The 17,819-nt window shown below is 46.1% G+C and overlaps 2 protein-coding genes across 2 annotated transcripts in view; one reads left to right on the top strand and one right to left on the bottom strand.

Moving 5' to 3' along the window:
- c16h2orf49 (chromosome 16 C2orf49 homolog) overlaps nt 1–54 on the top strand; it is a 2,731-nt gene extending 2,677 nt beyond the window's left edge. The window contains exon 4 of the mRNA XM_030112632.1: nt 1–54. This exon is cut by the window's left edge and continues 1,212 nt beyond it. The gene's annotated coding sequence lies outside the window, so the exon portion shown is untranslated.
- fhl2a (four and a half LIM domains 2a) lies at nt 31–4,799 on the bottom strand. Its single transcript, XM_030112631.1, has 6 exons — nt 4,712–4,799; nt 2,410–2,584; nt 2,161–2,335; nt 1,299–1,468; nt 997–1,183; nt 31–913 (listed from the first exon to the last, which is right to left on the bottom strand). The coding sequence occupies exons 2-6, from the start codon at nt 2,563–2,565 to the stop codon at nt 762–764; spliced, it is 840 nt and encodes a 279-aa protein (XP_029968491.1). The 5' UTR covers nt 2,566–2,584; nt 4,712–4,799; the 3' UTR covers nt 31–761.
- Between the last annotated feature and the right edge of the window lie 13,020 nt (nt 4,800–17,819).

Raw genomic sequence — 17,819 nt, 5'->3', positions numbered from 1 at the left:
AAACATCACCTTTTAATAAACTGTGTGGAGAGTAAATGATGAATCCGATGTCTTTGAAGTTGTATTTATTGTTCTGGACGAACTGACCTCTATGTTAAAGCGTCTTCCATCAGATGGAGTCCATTAAAACACACAGTAACGAGCGTTTTGACTCCCCACCCTCGACAGAATCACTCATGGTTGGTTTTTGTCATCACAGTGGAAAGTCAGCAGCTCTGTGACTGATCGTTTCTCTCGCTGGTATAGAAGCACAAATCTCTCTATAAACATCTCTTATATGCATTTCCTTCACATAAACTATCAGCAGAGTCATGTTGACACAACCCACATCTCATGCAGTTCTATTACCATGAATATCAGAATATTGATGCAGTTTTAGTGGTTAGAGTGCAGCTCATTTGCAACAGTTCAAACTATATTTATATATCTATATCATCAAACTCGTCCTTGCTCGCAGCAGCAGCTACTGTCACACTTCAACACAGACCGTGTGCTTTAAAACCGGTCTGCAAACACACTTCCAAACAAAAGTCTACATTCATGCCAGCGGTTATTGATTAGTAGTTTAACTATTTTCAATGCGTGACCAATATATCTTCTTTAATTAGAGAGTAACGCTGTTGTTAGTTCCTTTGATAAAACAATGTGCATTCATGGAAAAGCATAGAAGTGAAGATGCCGTGGAGGCTAAGCTCTGTGCTGATCGTAACGTGGCCGTCCGGTCCGGTCCGGTCCGATCCGGCCCGGGCGGTCTGGCCGGTTCAGATGTCCTTGCCGCACTCCGGGCACAGGATGTCGTCGCGCTCGGTGAGGAAGCCGCGGCCCACCAGGGACACGGAGCACTTCTTGCAGTTGAAGCAGTCGTTGTGCCACTGGCGCTCCTCGAAGGAGATGTACTTACTGCCCCCGAGGCCTGCGGGTGGAGATCAATCCCTCCATCAGTACAACTGAGAAAACTGCGAGGCAGTCACTGAGAGGCCGGTGGTGGAGGGTTACCGCTGATGGGGGTGGTGCAGGAGGCGCACTTCTTGGCATACAGGTTGCAGAAGCAGTTGAGGCAGTAGGCGAAGTCGTCCCGGGAGGTGAACCTCTGGCCGGACAGCTGCTGCTTGCAGCTGGTGCACAGGAAGCAGTCCTTGTGCCAGGGCTGCTCGCGGTAGGTCACCCCGCCGGTGGTGATGGCCTGTTCCCGGGAGGAGGGGGGAGCGTTAATGGGTCCAAACTCTGACAGGCTGTCGGCGGGCGGACCGGCGAGGACGACACACTGACCGGAGCGGTGGAGTGTGTTCACATCCTACCTTCTTGCATTGGATGCACTGCATGGCGAACTGCTTCTCGTAGCAGGGCACACAGAAGTTGTTGTTCTCCTTGGGGATGAAGCTCTTGGTGCCGATGGGCTGCTGGCACCGCTGGCAGGTGAAGCAGGTCTCGTGCCAGTTGTTCCCCTTGTGCTCCATCTTCCTGGAGCCTGCAGGGGAACGTAGGCTATCAGCATTTAGTGATCTAAACTGCACTGAAACCATGTCATGGTCTGAAATCCAGTTTTTACTTTTGTCTTTAACGCTGTGCTGTGAGCTTTGTGTCAGTCGGTCGACCGCAAAGCCTGATCTTCTGAGTTCATCTTCTAAACCAGAAACTTCAGAAACACCCTAATCACTGGTTGTAAAGGTAAGATGGTGATTTAAAAAGCACACCTGAAGCAGTTCTCAGTTGAAGATCCCAAATGGCCGCATGATAAAATTAGAAATATATGTTTTCACATGATCAGCTGCCATATCCCTCATAGTTCCCTGTTGTAGATGTATCAGTTCACATTTGCCAGATGATCAGAGCTTCCTCAGAATCCTGAACTGAACTCATCCTGTCTTATTATCGTCACGTTAGTTCAGTAAACCCAGAGGAGCTGGAGGACAAACCAAACCTGTAGCAGCTGATCTTATCACCCTGATTCACTGATAATCCCCACGTGGGATGAATAAAGGGTAATCTTCATCGCTTTGGACTCTGTGTGTGTTTTCATTCACTTATGCTCACTAAATTGAAAGCAGATGATTAAAAAAAACGTGACTCCACTAAAGGCTAAACTGTATTTCATGAACGGGAATGATACTGACAGACGAGTGAAGTGAATGTGTGTGTGCAGTACACACTCTCCTCTACCTGGCATGATGGTCTTCTTGCAGTCGTGGCACTTGGACGAGTACTCGTTGGAGTAGCACTCGGTGCACAGCAGCTGCTCGTCCTTGGTGGAGAAGGGTTTGTCCACCAGGGAGCGCTTGCACTGGAAGCACTTGAAGCAGTCCTCATGCCAGTGGCGGTCCTTGTAGGACAGATCCTGCAAGAAAGGTGAGAGGAAGTGAGGCCGGGCCGCTGTGTGTCGCTCTCTGAGCCGGCCGGGGCGTTTCTCACCCTGGTGTTGCAGCCGATGGACTTCTTGCAGTCCTCACAGGAGTTGGAGTACAGGCTCTCGTAACACTTGACGCAGTAGGGGTTCTCCTCTCGCAGCACGTACTTCTTCCCAAACAGGGACTCCTTACAGTAGTGGCAGTCGTAGCGCTCAGTCATCGTGGCCCGGGTCGCTCAGCTGGGGGCGAGAGAGAGAGAGAGAGAGAGAGGGAGAGAGAGAGAGAGAGGGAGAGAGATGCTTTAACACTCATTCTTCTATCCCGTCTACGTTTGTAAGATTCCTGCAGAAGTTTCTCAGAGGTCCTAACTGCCTCATTAAGATCCTTCACATAGCGCAGAGCATGGTTTCCCCTTATCGCACTCTCTCCTTTCATCTTTCTGTCTCTCGTCCTTCATTCGTGTGTGTGTGTGTGTGTGTGTGTGTGTGTGTGTGTGTGTGTGTGTGTGTGTGTGCCAGAGCAGAGGGTGACAGATGACGAGGATATAAATAACTCCTATCAGTCCTGCTCAGAGACAGAGCTTTTGCATACCAGCGCGCGTTACGCCACTGTACACGGACACATCCACCGCCTCACCTCCAGCTGTCAGCGCCGGATTACACCACCCCTCCGCCATTGTGTGTGTGTGTGTGTGTGTGTGTGTGTGTGTGTGTGTGTGTGAGTGGGTTTGAATGGGACAGCAGTAACACTGACTGTACTCCACAGGCTGCAGCTGCTTGCAGTTCTTCAGTTAAGCCTTCTGTTATCTCACATGTTGCCTTACACACACTCTCACTCTTCTCTGGCCAAGGACAGCATCCTCTGAATAAAGGGTACAGTACGGTGAAGACGGGGACAACGAGCTCCTCTGTCTTCTACCAGCATGAGAGATAACCCAGTTAGATGGGACCTGGCGTGAGTGAGTTAACTGATTTATAGGTGAAACCTGCGCCATGTAAGGAGGACAGAACAAAAACAACCAACTGTTTCATTCTTCTGGGTTGACTGAATTCTGTGCGTCACTATTTTTATCTGAAGGTCCCTCCATCCACCGCCGCCGCTCCTCTATGCTCCCGTTTGTTCATCTATTTGTGATCGCCACTTTCGTGATCCAAAACGAGATGGGTGGGAGATGAGTGACATTCAGACCGCCGGGGTCTTTCATCCGGCTGGAGCTGAGATGTCCCCTCCGCTGTCCCGCCCACATTCCCTCATTGTCTGTCGCTCTCCCACCATGACTCACCTGGCTTATATCAGGATTTATCTGAACCCTAAAAATAAAGAGAGGATAATCTGAACCCCCACAAATAAGACCCTGGGCTGTGGAGACGTGTGGTGCAGCTGTTTCCCAGCTCCAGCCAGCGGGAAGCGGCCGTGCCTCCGTCCTCCTCGCTGCAGACGCCTGCTTGCATAACAATGTTTTCATAACGATCTCTGCAGGTGTTGCACCACAAAAGTTCTTTTTTTTTTTGTTTCCAGTTTTGATTTTTCAGTCATAGTTTGATGTCTATCAAAGCTGTGTTCTGTATCTGGTGACATTCTGCAGAAAACTGCACTTTCTACACTTGCATTGCTCTTTCCTGGTCTTTCCGTGCATCTTGAAAATGCCCAACCGTGAGAAGACGTTTAAACCGTGGCTCTGTGCTTTTCAGACAGCCAGACGGGTGAACAGCTCGTCTGAAGCCGCTCTTTGTTCTTCTGCATTAATGCATTTTCCTTTTCAATTGAACAGACTGCAAACTCTAATTCTGAGCGGATAAGTCAATAAAGTGTTCAATCAAATTATGCTGCCATTGAAAAATGTTCTGATTTGAGTTTGAGTTGCAGATCACAGTTAAAAAAAATGCAGCAAGAAAGACATTCAACCTGTTTCCAGTTTCAAAACTACAAACTGCATTTTTCATACAGACGTCTAAAAACTCTCGTGGGGACTTTCCTTCACCAAAAGTATTTCACTGATCTCTCTGGAACATTAGAAACTGGATGAGTGCTGCAAAAAGAAATCCAACAATAAGGCTGTAAGGCACTCTGCAGGAGTGGTGGCTGCCTTTCAGCGTGAAGAAGTAAAGTTTTATTAAAAGGAGACTGGAGGGTGGAAAAGAGGGTGGAGGTGGAGGGATGAACATTTCTGACGGAGGTCAGCAGATGTGCAGAAGGTCTCGGGAAGAAGCCAGAAGGAGGAAACCAGGTTGTTTCTGATGAAGAGGTTAAAAGAGGCCTCAGGTGTGGGGGGAGGCAGGTAGGAAGAGGGTGGTGGAGGATGGAGAGCGGGGGATGAGCGGGTGGATGGATGGAGAGTGGAGCGGCCGAGCGGCGCCGGGTCTTACCTTCCTGTGTGAGGAGTGTGTGGCTGTGTGGAGTCTGGGGCGGACTGAGAGAGGAGGCTGCGCTCGCCGCTACTTACTGCTGATTGCATTACTCCACCCATCAGGGCTAATTGGAAAAGGGGGAGGGGTTCTGGCATGAAGGGGAGGGGGCACCGGGAGGGTGGGGGGGTCGGGAGTCTTTTTTGAGATGATCTATAAATACAGCAGGGCTTCACAGAGATAACCCCGCGGCCCCCGGCAGGACCGCCTGGCCTTTTAAGGCCTCTCACTTGTTGTTCACTCGCTCATACACTCACTGTGTCCCTCACTGCTTCACCCACTCTCTTTCCAAAAACATCTCTGCAGTGTTTTTCTTTCTTCTTTTAACATATCACTCCTGTCTGGGGGAGTCGTCCTCCTCCTTCTGGACTATTGTTTTCTTTACATCAGAAATATCCGTTATCAGAACACAAGCATGCTGGAAAAGATGCAGGGGGTCAAATGTCAAAGAGCGCTGCCCTGCGAGATTTCCTGCAGGTCAGCGGTCTCGTCTGTCCTTACCTCCCCATATCTCCCTCACTCACTGGGGACCTCACTCGATCCGGGGCCTCCCTCCCCTCGCCGCTGGCTGCTGGCTCCATCATGACAGACGCCCACACGGCCTCTCCAACACCGTAGCGCTATTTTCACCCCCCGACACTCTCCTGTTCACACTGCCGCTCCCTCTGTCACCCTGTGCTCTCCCCAACTCCTTCTCTCTCTCTCTCTCTCTCTCTCTCTCTCTCTCTCTCTCTCCCTCCCTCAGGTTTTCCTGACCGGCTGCTCACTGGACACTCTCCAGTCAGAAAATGCGTCAGCAGAGCTCTGCTGAGGTTTAAGTGCTCTATTTGTGGTTCAGCTGAAGAGTTCGGAGCTTCGCAGCCTGCAGCTTGAGTGTGTGCCGTTCCTGTGGTTATGCCTGTGTTTATATTTATGTTTACTTTGACTTACCGTAATTCAGGGAGACTCACTTCTGAGATCCCCACTGTTGGTTTGTCGTCGACGTAAACATCTACTTTTATTTGTAATGGCTTTAAAGTTGTGCATCCTGGATAACCAGAGAGAAGCTGTCTGGTGTTGCGAGTGTGTTCCAGGTGCAGTGTGTGAAGTGGACTGCAGGGGCAGAACTGGAACATCACTACTGGATTAGAACCTTCCGACCTTCCAACCTTTCAACTCAAGTGTTCACGGTTCCTTTGACCCACAAAGAGACTACCAAAGAGATGTCCCCATTATTTAATGTGTGTTTTATTTGATTGTTCTCTTCCATCCTGAACGTGTTGAACAGAAAAGGCCTTCCTCTGGCTTTACCCCAGACTTCTGCCCCCCATCCAGCCACCCACACTGTCAAACCCGGTGGTGTGTTGGCAGATTACGTTCAGCTGAAATTACATCAGTTTGTGGGAGGAAGCTGGGGGTGTGTGTGTGTTATTTGGCTCTGTTTGAGTTATTCAGTCAGCTATTTTCTGCTGCTTTCATTGGTGACCTCCTCTGTACAGGAAGTTGGGAGAAGGGTAGGTATTTATGTCCATTGTTGATCGGAGCGCCGTGTGTGAGGAGGACTTATGCATGTTTACAGGGATTTGCTTCCTAAAGGTTCCCAGTTTTTCTGGCAGCTGTGCCATACGGGTTTTTTTGTGTGTGTGAATCTAATTCTGATAACCTCAGAGCAAACAAAGCACCTCCTGTAATCTCTGGCACTGAGCCACGCACTGATCCCAGTTTGGGATCAATTGGCCCAAAACATCACCGTGTCAACTCCGAGAACTGGTAGTGCTGCTGTGATTGAGCGGCTCTGACATGACAAGCGTAGCTGCGCATATCAATATGTGTAGAAAGAGCGTTTTGCAGTTTTGCAGTAGTTTTTTTTTTTGTTGTTGTTGTTGTTTTGTGCACAAACCAAACATTTCAGTTTGTGTTTGAGACTTGAAGAGCAGCTGGTTCCCAGTCCTGTCAGTGAAATTAAAGTCAGAAGACAGCTTGTCAGACAGAGGAGAATATTGTTCTTTTAATCTTTTTCTTGGAAAAAGTTTGATTTGATTACTCTCAGTAACAGGCATGTGGCATCAGGCATCCGGTGTGCTTTAATTCAATCTTTTTTCTTTTATAAAGAAGGTCCCTTTTATCATAATATCATGGGAGATTTGAGAAGAAGAAGCAATTTGTGCTTAGAATACTTTTTTGGATTTCCTATTTTAAATGAATTTGCATATTTACAAGTACCTGACACGTGCACGGGAGGCCATCCTTTTCATTGACTTCACTTCATTTCAGTCTTTGGGGTCTAATTCATTCCACAAGGGACAAATCAGTTCCATGGCTTGTTGAAAAGATGCCCCAGCGTGCCCCCGGCCCCCGCCCCTCCTGCCCCCACGTTCAGCTGGCACCCGGCTGTCCGTCCTCCCCCGCCGTGCGCTCTCTGGAGCGAGGCCTCCACCTCAGCTGCTCGGGCCGGGGGATAACGGTGCAGCTGTCTGGGCCCGGCAAGGCTATCGTGATGGTAAAACCCGGCGCTTACTCCTGCTGCAAATACAGCCGCGGGGAAAGGTCGAGCCCGGCAGACCCCATCGTCACCACGGAACTGTTAATCATTAGAGCGACAGCGGCCAATTGGACTGGAATTTCTCTGGGTCATCCAAGATCCACTCTGATCCCTTGGAAGAACTTCACTGGGCGGGATGGGGGGGCGGCTGAAAATGGAACCCGGCGAGCGCCTCTGACGAACGTGCAACGCCACCACGGAGGTCTCCAATGAGCAGTTAGGGCTGATGAAGATGGATGCAGCCATAATGGACGCCCACAGCGGGGGGCGAGGTAGCAACTGTGCGGCAGAGGTCTGCTGAAGACTGCCGAAGGATTAATGAGGACTTTGATGCCATGTGAAGAAAATCCCAAAGCTGCAGGAAGCTAACGGGCAACAGGGGAACCGCCAGCGTGTCGATGTCGACCAGCTGATGACAGTTTACTCAGAGCAAAATCCTTCGGCCACCAAATTTTAATCTGGTTCATTAAGACATTATTATATCGCGTCCAGCTAGCTAAAACCGATGATAGCAAACTTACAGCAAGAGAGATTTTACACGTCATTTACTCTGATCTCACCCATAGTTAGCTCCAGCAACTCTGTGAGCGGTACGGATGGATGATGGATGGATGGATGGATGGATGATGGATGGATGGATGATGATAGATGGATGATGAATAGGTTGATGGATGGATGGATGGATGATTGAGGGATTGATTGATGGATGGATGGATGGATGCCAGATGGATGGATGGATGGATGGATGGATGGATGGATGGATTGATGATGGATGGATGATGATAGATGGATGATGAATGCGTTGATGGATGAATGAGCTGATGGATGGATTGATGGATGGATGGATGATGATAGATGGATGGATTAATGAATTGATGATGGATGGATGATGAATGAGTAGATGGATGGATGAGTTAATGGATGGATGGATGGATGGATGGATGATGGATGGATGGATGGATGGCTTGATGATGGATGGATGATGATAGATGGATGGAAGATGAATGGGTTGATGGATGGATGAGTTAATGGATGGATGGATGGATGGATGGATGGATGGATGGATGGATGGATGGATGGATGAATGAGTTGATGGATGGATGGAAGAATGGATGGATGGCTAGATGATGGATGAATGGATTGAGGGATGGATTGATGGATGGATGGATGATGATAGATGGATGGATTAATGAATTGATGGGTGGATGATAAATGGGTAGATGGATGGATGAGTTGATGGATGGATGGATGAATGAATTGATGATGATGGATAATGAATGGGTAGATGGATGGATGGATGAGTTGTTGGATGGATGGCTGGATGGTGGATGAATGGATTGGGGGATTGATTGATGGATGGATGGATGACAGATGGATGGATGATGGATGGATGGATGATGGATTGATGATGGATGGATGACAATGGATGGATGAGTTGATGGATGGATGGATGGATGGATGATGGATGAATGGATTGAGGGGTGGATTGATGGATGGATGGATGGATGGATGGAGGGGTTAAGAGTTAAATAAATTGTTCATGATGCATCAAAATTGTAAAAGTTTAGTTGTCGAGATTTCTGAGAAAGTGGTTGGGATGATGAAAATACTTCAGAAAGTTAAAGGTGCAATAAGTTATATTACATCACATAACGCACACCCCCTAATCATTGTACCTTTAAGAATCCCGGTTTTCAATTTCGATATAGTCTCTCCTTCCATTCAGGACCTCCAGTCGAGTTCAGTTATTGAACGAAGCATAATTTGTGTCAATATACAATGTCAGAATGAAAATCCTGGAAAACAGCTGCGTCAGCATGTCGTCTGAAGACGTGTCAATCTGAGAATCTCTCTGAGCGTCCATCTTTAGTGCCAGTCAGACATGTCATGTCAGTCAGACATACGCTTGTTCAGTCAATTGTTGGCTCCAGATTGGTCCTCGGTGTTAATGTAGTGTATTTTTGGGTGACTGTGTGAATGTTGGCCCTTTAATGGGGGGGTTTAGTCCTCCTCAGTCCTCCAGAGAACGGAGAGTGGGAGCGAATGTGTGTGTGTGTGTGTGTGTGTGTGTGTGTGTGTGTGTGTGTGTGTGTGTGTGTGTGTGTGTGTAAGGGTTTGAGCTGAGGATGGGTGGATGAGTGGGTGTGTGCATGCATTCATGGGGACCTTGGCAACTGGGATGGCACATGTGATTGGGTGGGGGTGGGGGGGGGGGGGGGGGGGGGACTGGGAGATGCTGTCTGGCTGAACAGATGTTTGGACCTGTGTGGAAACTGCAAATATGATTTTTTTTTTTTTTTTTTTAACTTGATTTGAGGTCTGGGATCAATAATGAAATAGTTACTTTCATAGCAGGGATCTATTTTCTCCTGGTAGAATTGTTTTTAATTTAAAGATTTCATTTAATCGTTCCAAACAAAGCAGAGAACATGTTATGACATTTTGTTATAATTGGCATGCTCGTCTGGAGTGATGTCATGTTTTGCAATGGCTTTACAGGCCTGCAAATAAAACAGTTCCTAACTTTATTGTCAGGCGATCCAATTTTCATTTGGAAAATTTAGACACAAACCGCATTTCCCAAGATAATGGGGTAAAGATGAGTCCTGTGATATCCTGACTAATTTTCTTGAAAGTCCTGGGAAGAAAACACACAAAACCCTGATCTCATGATAGCTTTTGCATCATAAAAGATGAAGGGACACCAACCGAGTACTGGAGGCCTGTGGTTATTGTTAGAAGTTACGTACTTTCAGCTTATTTTTTTTCAAGTGAAAGGTCAAGAGGATTTTATGTTTGCGCGCCATAATTTGTGTGATGTACGAAATTCCTGCTATAAAGTTCAAATCATAACACGTGATCCTGTCATGACTTCAGCAAACAACTGCATGAAGAGATGATGATGCTCTTGTCTCTTAACGATAAAATCATATTTAAGATGAGGGAACTGGGAAATATCCAAAATTACATTTGAGAGAATCACAAAGCTACAGTGAGAGGTCAGTTTGAATTTCTATGAGCTCCTGCTGGGTTTCCCCCGTATCTTCACCTGCCAGAGGTGAACAAAACCAGTTAGAGCTCAGTTCAGACAACATTGAACCCCAGGAGCATCAGAACTGCAGTGGTGCAGTGGTTTGCACCGACACATCCAGCGCTTGGCTTGGTTCCTCTCCCCGTGCCGGACCAGCTGTCTGTCCCTGCTCCGGTGGTCCTTCTGCCGCCTGACGGTGAATTTAAGGCAGTTATTAAACGCCTCCTGCGCTCATTTTCACCCTTTCTTCGCCCGGGGCCTTCCCACTGATGTGCGTCTATATACGACACAGCAAAGCCGCCGTCATTTAGCCCGGTGTTGAGTTCCCAGACCGATAAATCCCTGCACTGATCGGTGGGAAGTTTCAACCCCAGCAGTGACCCCACACTTTATTTAGATGAGCGGGTTTTCTGTTTTCTTAGGGAGTTCTTCTTTTCTTCCACATGCATTCATTCCTCTCTCACACACACACACACACACACTTTTAACTGTGACACTCCGATGAAACCAGCTGTGAAGATGTGCTTTAGCCTGCTGTGACATGTGAGAGCTGTGTGACGCTGATTTCTGGTGTCCTGTGACTCAAACTGAGCATTCTGACCCAGCACATCTAACCTTTAACACACACACACACACACACACACACACACACACACACACACACACACACACACACACACACACACACACACACACACACACAGTCATTTATATGTAACTGTGATTCTGGTTGAGCTATTTTTGCTACTCAATTATTTTGTGTTTTTTTTTGCACGAATTTTTCACAGCATGTGAAATTATTATTATTATTATTATTATTATTATTAACAGTAATATCCTTTGTGATTACATGATTCGTCATTTATATTCTGTACTTTCTGGTGTTGGTGCAATAAAATAAACATCCACATGTTAAAGAAGAGGCTTGGGATCCACAGTTTTTCGTATTTCCTGAATTGTTTAAGAGTGGCCCTGTTACGAAACTGTTTTCCTAATGGTTCCTTGAAATGAGGACATTCCTAGTTGGAGTATATAACGTGAAGTCAATAGTACATCACCTGAACAATGTTTTCTCAGAGAAGCTTAAAAGACCTGATTTGAAACCACCGTCAGGAAAAACAAGTTTCAGTCACTTAGTTTATTCACTAACAGGGTAAAATCATCAACGGAAGCCTGCAGCTTTCATTTATTGGATCAGAACTGGGCCTCTCCGACTCCGGCTGTGTTTACCTAATTCTGCCTGCAGGGAAAAACAGCTGATCCCCCCCTTCCTGCCGTCCCCCCTTACCCCGATCTGGGGGTCGGAGGGAACACTGTGTGGTGTTGTGTCCCGTTGAAGGTACAGTCCCTACTCTGCAATGCTCAGACTCTCAGTCATTCATCTCCGTGGATGATAAAGGCCTTTTAATAGTCCCGTTGAGTTCATGGATGTTTGTGATATGTGTCAGTGCTTTATTCAGAGTAATCTCTCGATTGTTCAGAGCCGGCTGTAAATAAAGCGTGAGAAGGCCGCACTCCCTCGGGGGCGTGCTGCCGGCTACGTACGGCCACTGGCTGGCGGCCACGCCGTCATGGCCGCCCGGGTTCCTCACTGGAATAGAACTGAAGCTCAGTCGCACCTGTGCTGCTTCCTCCACAACAGCTCCAAATGTCGGCTTTGAAACAGATCCTGGAAGCAGAGCGCCGTGTCTCCAGGGAAAGCGACTCCAGCCTCGTCCTCCTCAGGGCCTGAGACGGGCCTGCTGTTCTCCGAAGAACCACTCAGCGCTCTCCTTCTGTAAGATCATGTCTGGAACCATGATTAGATTTGTCTTTGTTGGCAGAGCGGTTTCTAGATTCAATCAATCTTATTAGGATAGAATTGATCTCACTGACTGGGAAATGTTGAATCATAATAAATATAAAAACAAAATGAAACTGTTCAGTTCGAACTTTTGGTGGACACAAACACAGTCCACTGATATTTAAAACTGATCAAGCTGATCCATAATCTGACTGACTGGAGCTCAGAGAAATGATTTGCAACATGCAGGATGCAGGACTCTCTGTGAAACCTCAGCGCAGACGAACCACAGCATGAGGCGACGCCTGAGCAGAACCGGCATTCCGGTAAATCAGCGTTACAGTTACTGCTTCAGCTCCTTCAAAGCATTTAACCCAACCAGCAACATCCAGGGAGCACAAGCACTCGTCCACAGCCTGGGGCTGGCTGCATGCAGGTCGCTGACATGACCGGACAGGTCCGGCATCGGAGCAGCAGAGCAGAGTTCTGGCTGCTGGAAGGTTCCAGACAGATGAGCTCTCCCAAGAGGAGCTTATATGTATCAAGCCCCTCTTGATATCGTGCTTTCTTACTTTATTTTATTCATTTTGAGTATTGATACGTGAGTATTCCTGGACCTGACAGGGGGACAGAAAGACAAGAAGAGAGACAGAGAGTGAAGGACGAGTGAACAAACAAGCAAACAACAACAAAAAAGAGTAGAGAGAAGGAAGAGAGAGCAAAGATGCGACCATCCTTCAATTAGAACGACACTCCGGACGAGCGGTACTGCACCTGCTTAAAGATATGACAGAGGGCGTCCTGTGCAGGCCCAGAGACACTTCCACTGAGATGGGACAATAATTATTATCTAGGATAAGATTCCTCCCTCCCTCCTCCCTCCCTCCTCCTGACCCCTGACCCCTGACCCCTGGAGTCTTGGTTCCTCTAAGTGGAGCTCTTACTGCTCCAGGTATTGATCGGCAGCTCTCTGATCTCAGACAGCCCTGTTTGTCACGAGGATTCAGTCTGTCCAGCAGCCTCAGCAGCAGCAGCAGCCTCTTTCAGCAGTAAAGATGGACCAAATGTTTTGACCTAAATTCAATGTTTTTATTCAGCATTAGCATTTCTGAGAAGTGACGGCGTGTCATGTCGTATACCTTATACCACCGGAGTCATGTGAAGATCCTCTGTGGTTTTCATGTGTGTCAAAGGATCCCTTTCAGAAGTCTGAGGGAAAGCCTCCTGGAGGACCGACGGCTCTCGCTGGAAGGCCAAACATTTCTCTGAACGCATCACGCTGCCACCATGCTGCGATGCTCATGGACACGCTTTACCTGGTAAACCAAAGCACTGTAGTGCAGCAAGACTTGGAAATCAGTTCAGATTATGAGAAAAATTAAATTATCCAATCCAGTCACCATATCTACCTGTGACTGATGTAATGCTAATGTCATGATGTGGTTTTGATGTTTCCTCTTTTCACTGGAAAAATACAAATCTACTCAGAAAATTAAAGAGGCTGATCATAAAGTACTTTGCACAACCAGCACGATCTAATGCGGAAGAACACGCTCAAACAGATGCATTAACCCAGAGAACAGAAATAAAGGACTTTCAGTCCAAATTCAAAAGATACTAAAGCAGGTGTGTGAAATCGTCTGAGTTCAGAGGCCACATGCCCCCTCAGTTAATGTTGGTTTCTTTGGTTTTCAGTGGTCTGCTTGGTGATGTGCCTTGATTGGAGTCAGTTGTGGTTTTGGCCCATGGGCCTTATTTTTGACACCCTGTGCTGACAGAAATTGAATTATTTTCCTAATATTTTTATATTTTTTTGCTTTAAACCATGGGAAAACCTGTGTCTCGCTCCAGCATTTGTGTTTTAAAAGACTGTTGTGTGACTCGGTGTGTATGTTAATGCTGTGTGTCTGAATATTAAAGATGCTAAAACTCGCCACACATACGATCTGCATCCCATCAGACTCACATTTCCCTGCTCTCAGCAGCCAGAGGATAGCGGGCATGTCCGGGGAGCCGCCGCTTCGTCACGTCGGTCATTGCTTGTGGTCAGGCGGCCCTAAAGACGGGCGCCTTTCTGCCAGAATAAACACCCGGTTTCATCAGCGCTGTAACCGTAGCCCTGCACGGCGCTCAGCGGGATGCCACGGCACGGCTGCTGAGAAGAAGAGGGGCGTGGGTCTGAAATGGAAGACATCCTGGTCCTGGCTCTGGCAGACAGTGTTGACAAGGGTCAGTCAGGCCTGACGAATATATTCAGCTTTCCCGGGGATTAGGACCAGAAGGGTACCAAACACAAGCCATTCCAGTTATTTATCGCTTTTACAACAGCTTCGAATCGGTTAATCATTGTGTGTGTGTGTGTGTGTGTGTGTGTTTAGTGAGAGCTTCATGAAGCTCTGCGGGACATTCTGAGCTGAACTGAGCCACTGTATGTAATCTAACAACCTGAACTTGTGATCATATTTACTGCAGCATCAGCTCTTTCCCATCAGCTCTCAGTTAGACGTTAAAGAGAAGAGCACGGAATGGACAGGTCAGGGTCGAAACGAAGAAAAGCCATTGTACCTGTTGACCAGTGTGTGAGGGTTATAGCTTCCAGGGAGGACCTGCTGAGAGGTGGAAGAAGAGACTGAACTCCAGAGACACTCTGCCCCCTGCTGATACACAACCCGACACTACAAAACACGGTACTGCAAAACACAACTCTACAAAGCACAAGACTCATCTTGCTCATTTCGTCTCTCATCAACCTTCAGTCAGTGATGTTGATCTGCTTTCTGCTTGACGTTGTTAGTCTCTCAGTTTAGAACCAAACCTGGACAGTCTAAACTGGAGGACTGAGGGAACATGGCCGGCGGCTCTCTCACCACGTGGGATTGTCCTCAGGTATTTAATGAGACCTGCTGGGTGAATGTCTCCTGCAGAGGTGGACTTACTGGACATCTGGACGAGAGTCCTTTATAAATCTGATGAATGCAGTATGAGAGAGGTTTCTACTGAATTCATCCCAGATGTGACATTTTAACCACGCCTCACCCTCACTGAAGGAATGAGCAGTTTTCTCTTCTGGTCCAGTTTTGGCTTCCTGTCTTCATATCTTGTGGGATTATAGCAGCTGAGCGAGATGCAGGAAGTGTCCTTTCAGAAACGTTTCTTTGATCTTGTCAGTGAGAGGATGTGAGGAAGTGGATCGATCCCTCTGATCAGGTGAACCGGTCCTGGTCTGAATGGGACTTTTCAGTTGGACACATTTATATGCTTGATAATCAGGTTTATGGAACGAGTCCATTGCATTTATCCTCATCGTGAACAGTGGTTAAAACAAGCTCACTTCTTGGAAATAATTTCAGCTTCTTTTTTCTTAAGATGCCAAAACTGTGATCAGTTGTGGGACTTATTTTTTAACTTTTGAGGTGAAATATGATTGATCGGGAGCTCTCAGCTTCCTGTTCATATCAGAACTTTATGGAAGTCACCGACTGTCGTCACACACTCTCTGTTTCAGGGTTCCTGCAGCCGTGCCTCAAACTAATGAACTCTTCATTCAGGGTGCAGCGACCAAACCAGCAACCCTCAACTGGGAGACAAGTGTTACAATGGAGCATAAAGGCAGCAAGTCTGTACATCCAAATGACAAACCTACTGCTCCAGATGGACGAGAGGCAGGAGACACTCTGGATGTCACAGGGTTAACACAAAGAGACACACAGTCAAACACAGAGCGAGGAAGATAAACCCAGAGCTACAGGATAACATGCAAACTCCACATAGAAAAGGCCAAACCTGGATCTGAACAGCAATCTTCGTTTTTTACTGCAAGGTTTGACTTTTTATTCATCTCTATCTCCCTGAATGTTTTAACTGTTTCCTACACTGTGAGCTCTCTTTACCCACTGCAGGGTTTATGTTTGTATCTTTATTGTTTGTTGTACTTAGATTTCCTTTTCACACGTTCATCCTGGCCGTATATTTCCTGTATGATATGCATCCAGCTATGAGTGACCTGGACAGGCTTCCACTTAAACGTTTCTGTATGTACGCATGTATTTTTTTTTTTCAGGCATTTCATGTTTTTTAAATTGGATAAACACAATGTTTATAATCTAATTCTAGTATCCAGCAGCCATGTGAGGTACAGTGGAATTCAGATTGCTTGTAATATTTTCTCCTAACTTAATGTGTTCTCAGGTGAGAAACAACACCTGGTCCAAAATGTTGTTAATTAAAAATGATCCACGCCTTCAATCTAATCTAATCTGACCCCTCACAGGTCTGATCTGCCACGCTGCCCCTGGATGATGACAGGATCTCTGTCACGTGTGGTAGAACCTGTCAGATTCTGTGAGTGGAACTATGTGAGGATCATTCCTCACTGCAGCCGCCAGGGGGCGATGTTACCCTGTTCATACTGCCTCTGTCCTCCTGGAATTGCTTTTTTGTCTTCAAACAAACCTTTATTCAAAATGACAAGTTTTTTACAAAAGAAAAGAAAAAAGAAAAAAAAGAAACGTATAGTTTACCAGTGGGTTTAGAGGTTTTATTAAAAAAAAAAAAAAAAAAAAAAAGCCAAAATCTTTAAAAATGTTCAGTTTTTGTTGCCTTTTCATTTAAAGAAAACTTCATCAATTCGACGTGCTGCTTCACCGTGAAAAGCAATAGAGGCAGTTTTTTTTTTTAAGTATGAACTTACATTTGTGAATTTGGAATTTTCTCCAAAAATAATTGAATCAATAATGAACGTTTCATTAGAATTTGTCTTATTTCTCTTAAAGTCAAAGAGGCCAAGAAATCCTAAACAACTTACAGTCTTTTTCAATACTTCCAGCAATTAAATTAGAGATATCGAACCAAAAGCTTTGGACAACAGAGCAGTGCCAAAATAAATGACTAACTGTTTCAACAAAAAGTGCATTTCAGTGTCTCTTTTCAGTCTTTTAACAATATGATCATTAGACGGATAAAACTTAGGAATGATTTCAGAAGAGTACGGACCGCACATGGAACAGTGAAGACGTGAGTTTTAAACAGTTTCCTGTTCTCTCCATTGTTGCAGGATTAACAGAGTTTACCAAACGGAGAACTAGTCAGAGACAACTGGTTGTTGAGTTTCCACTCTGGGTGAATAACAGGCAAACACCAGAAGAGACGCTCCAACCCTCTGGTCTAGTCCTGCACTGGTCCCGGTCCCGGTCCCGGTGCTGGTGACGTCACCGGCGGAACCTGCCATCAAGTTCCCTAAAAACAGGACCGGAAGTGCAAAAAAGATTCCTTCAAAATGAAAGTCTTCAAGCTGCATCGTGTGCAGATGGATCGATGTAGCAGGCAATATAGAAACAATATATGTTTCCACATTCAAGCAGCTAATGTTTTAAAGATTTCGTTTTGCAAGGCATTACAGAACTTGTGAACAAAAGAATGACATTTAAAGCAATTTGAAAACAAATACAGTAGATTTTTTCAAATATAAATGATAAAAATTAAAAATGAATAACTGATAAACTGAGTGATCATACAAAATGTGTTCTAACTCACCAAATGACAGCAAGTTTTCTTTTTTTATCATGAATAACATGATAAAAGTGATATAAAGATTGTTTTATATTATACATCACAATATGCTATAATATTTTTTCATTGAAACTAACCTTAAATAAGTAAATATATTAGAACATTTCACCTGGAAGTCTCATATGGACGATTTAACTCTTTTTAAGTTTCACATTATACTGGGCAC

The sequence above is a fragment of the Salarias fasciatus genome, chromosome 16 (genome assembly GCF_902148845.1).
Source record: "Salarias fasciatus chromosome 16, fSalaFa1.1, whole genome shotgun sequence".
Lineage (NCBI taxonomy): Eukaryota > Metazoa > Chordata > Actinopteri > Blenniiformes > Blenniidae > Salarias > Salarias fasciatus.
This window is presented reverse-complemented; position numbering and strand designations above follow the sequence as displayed.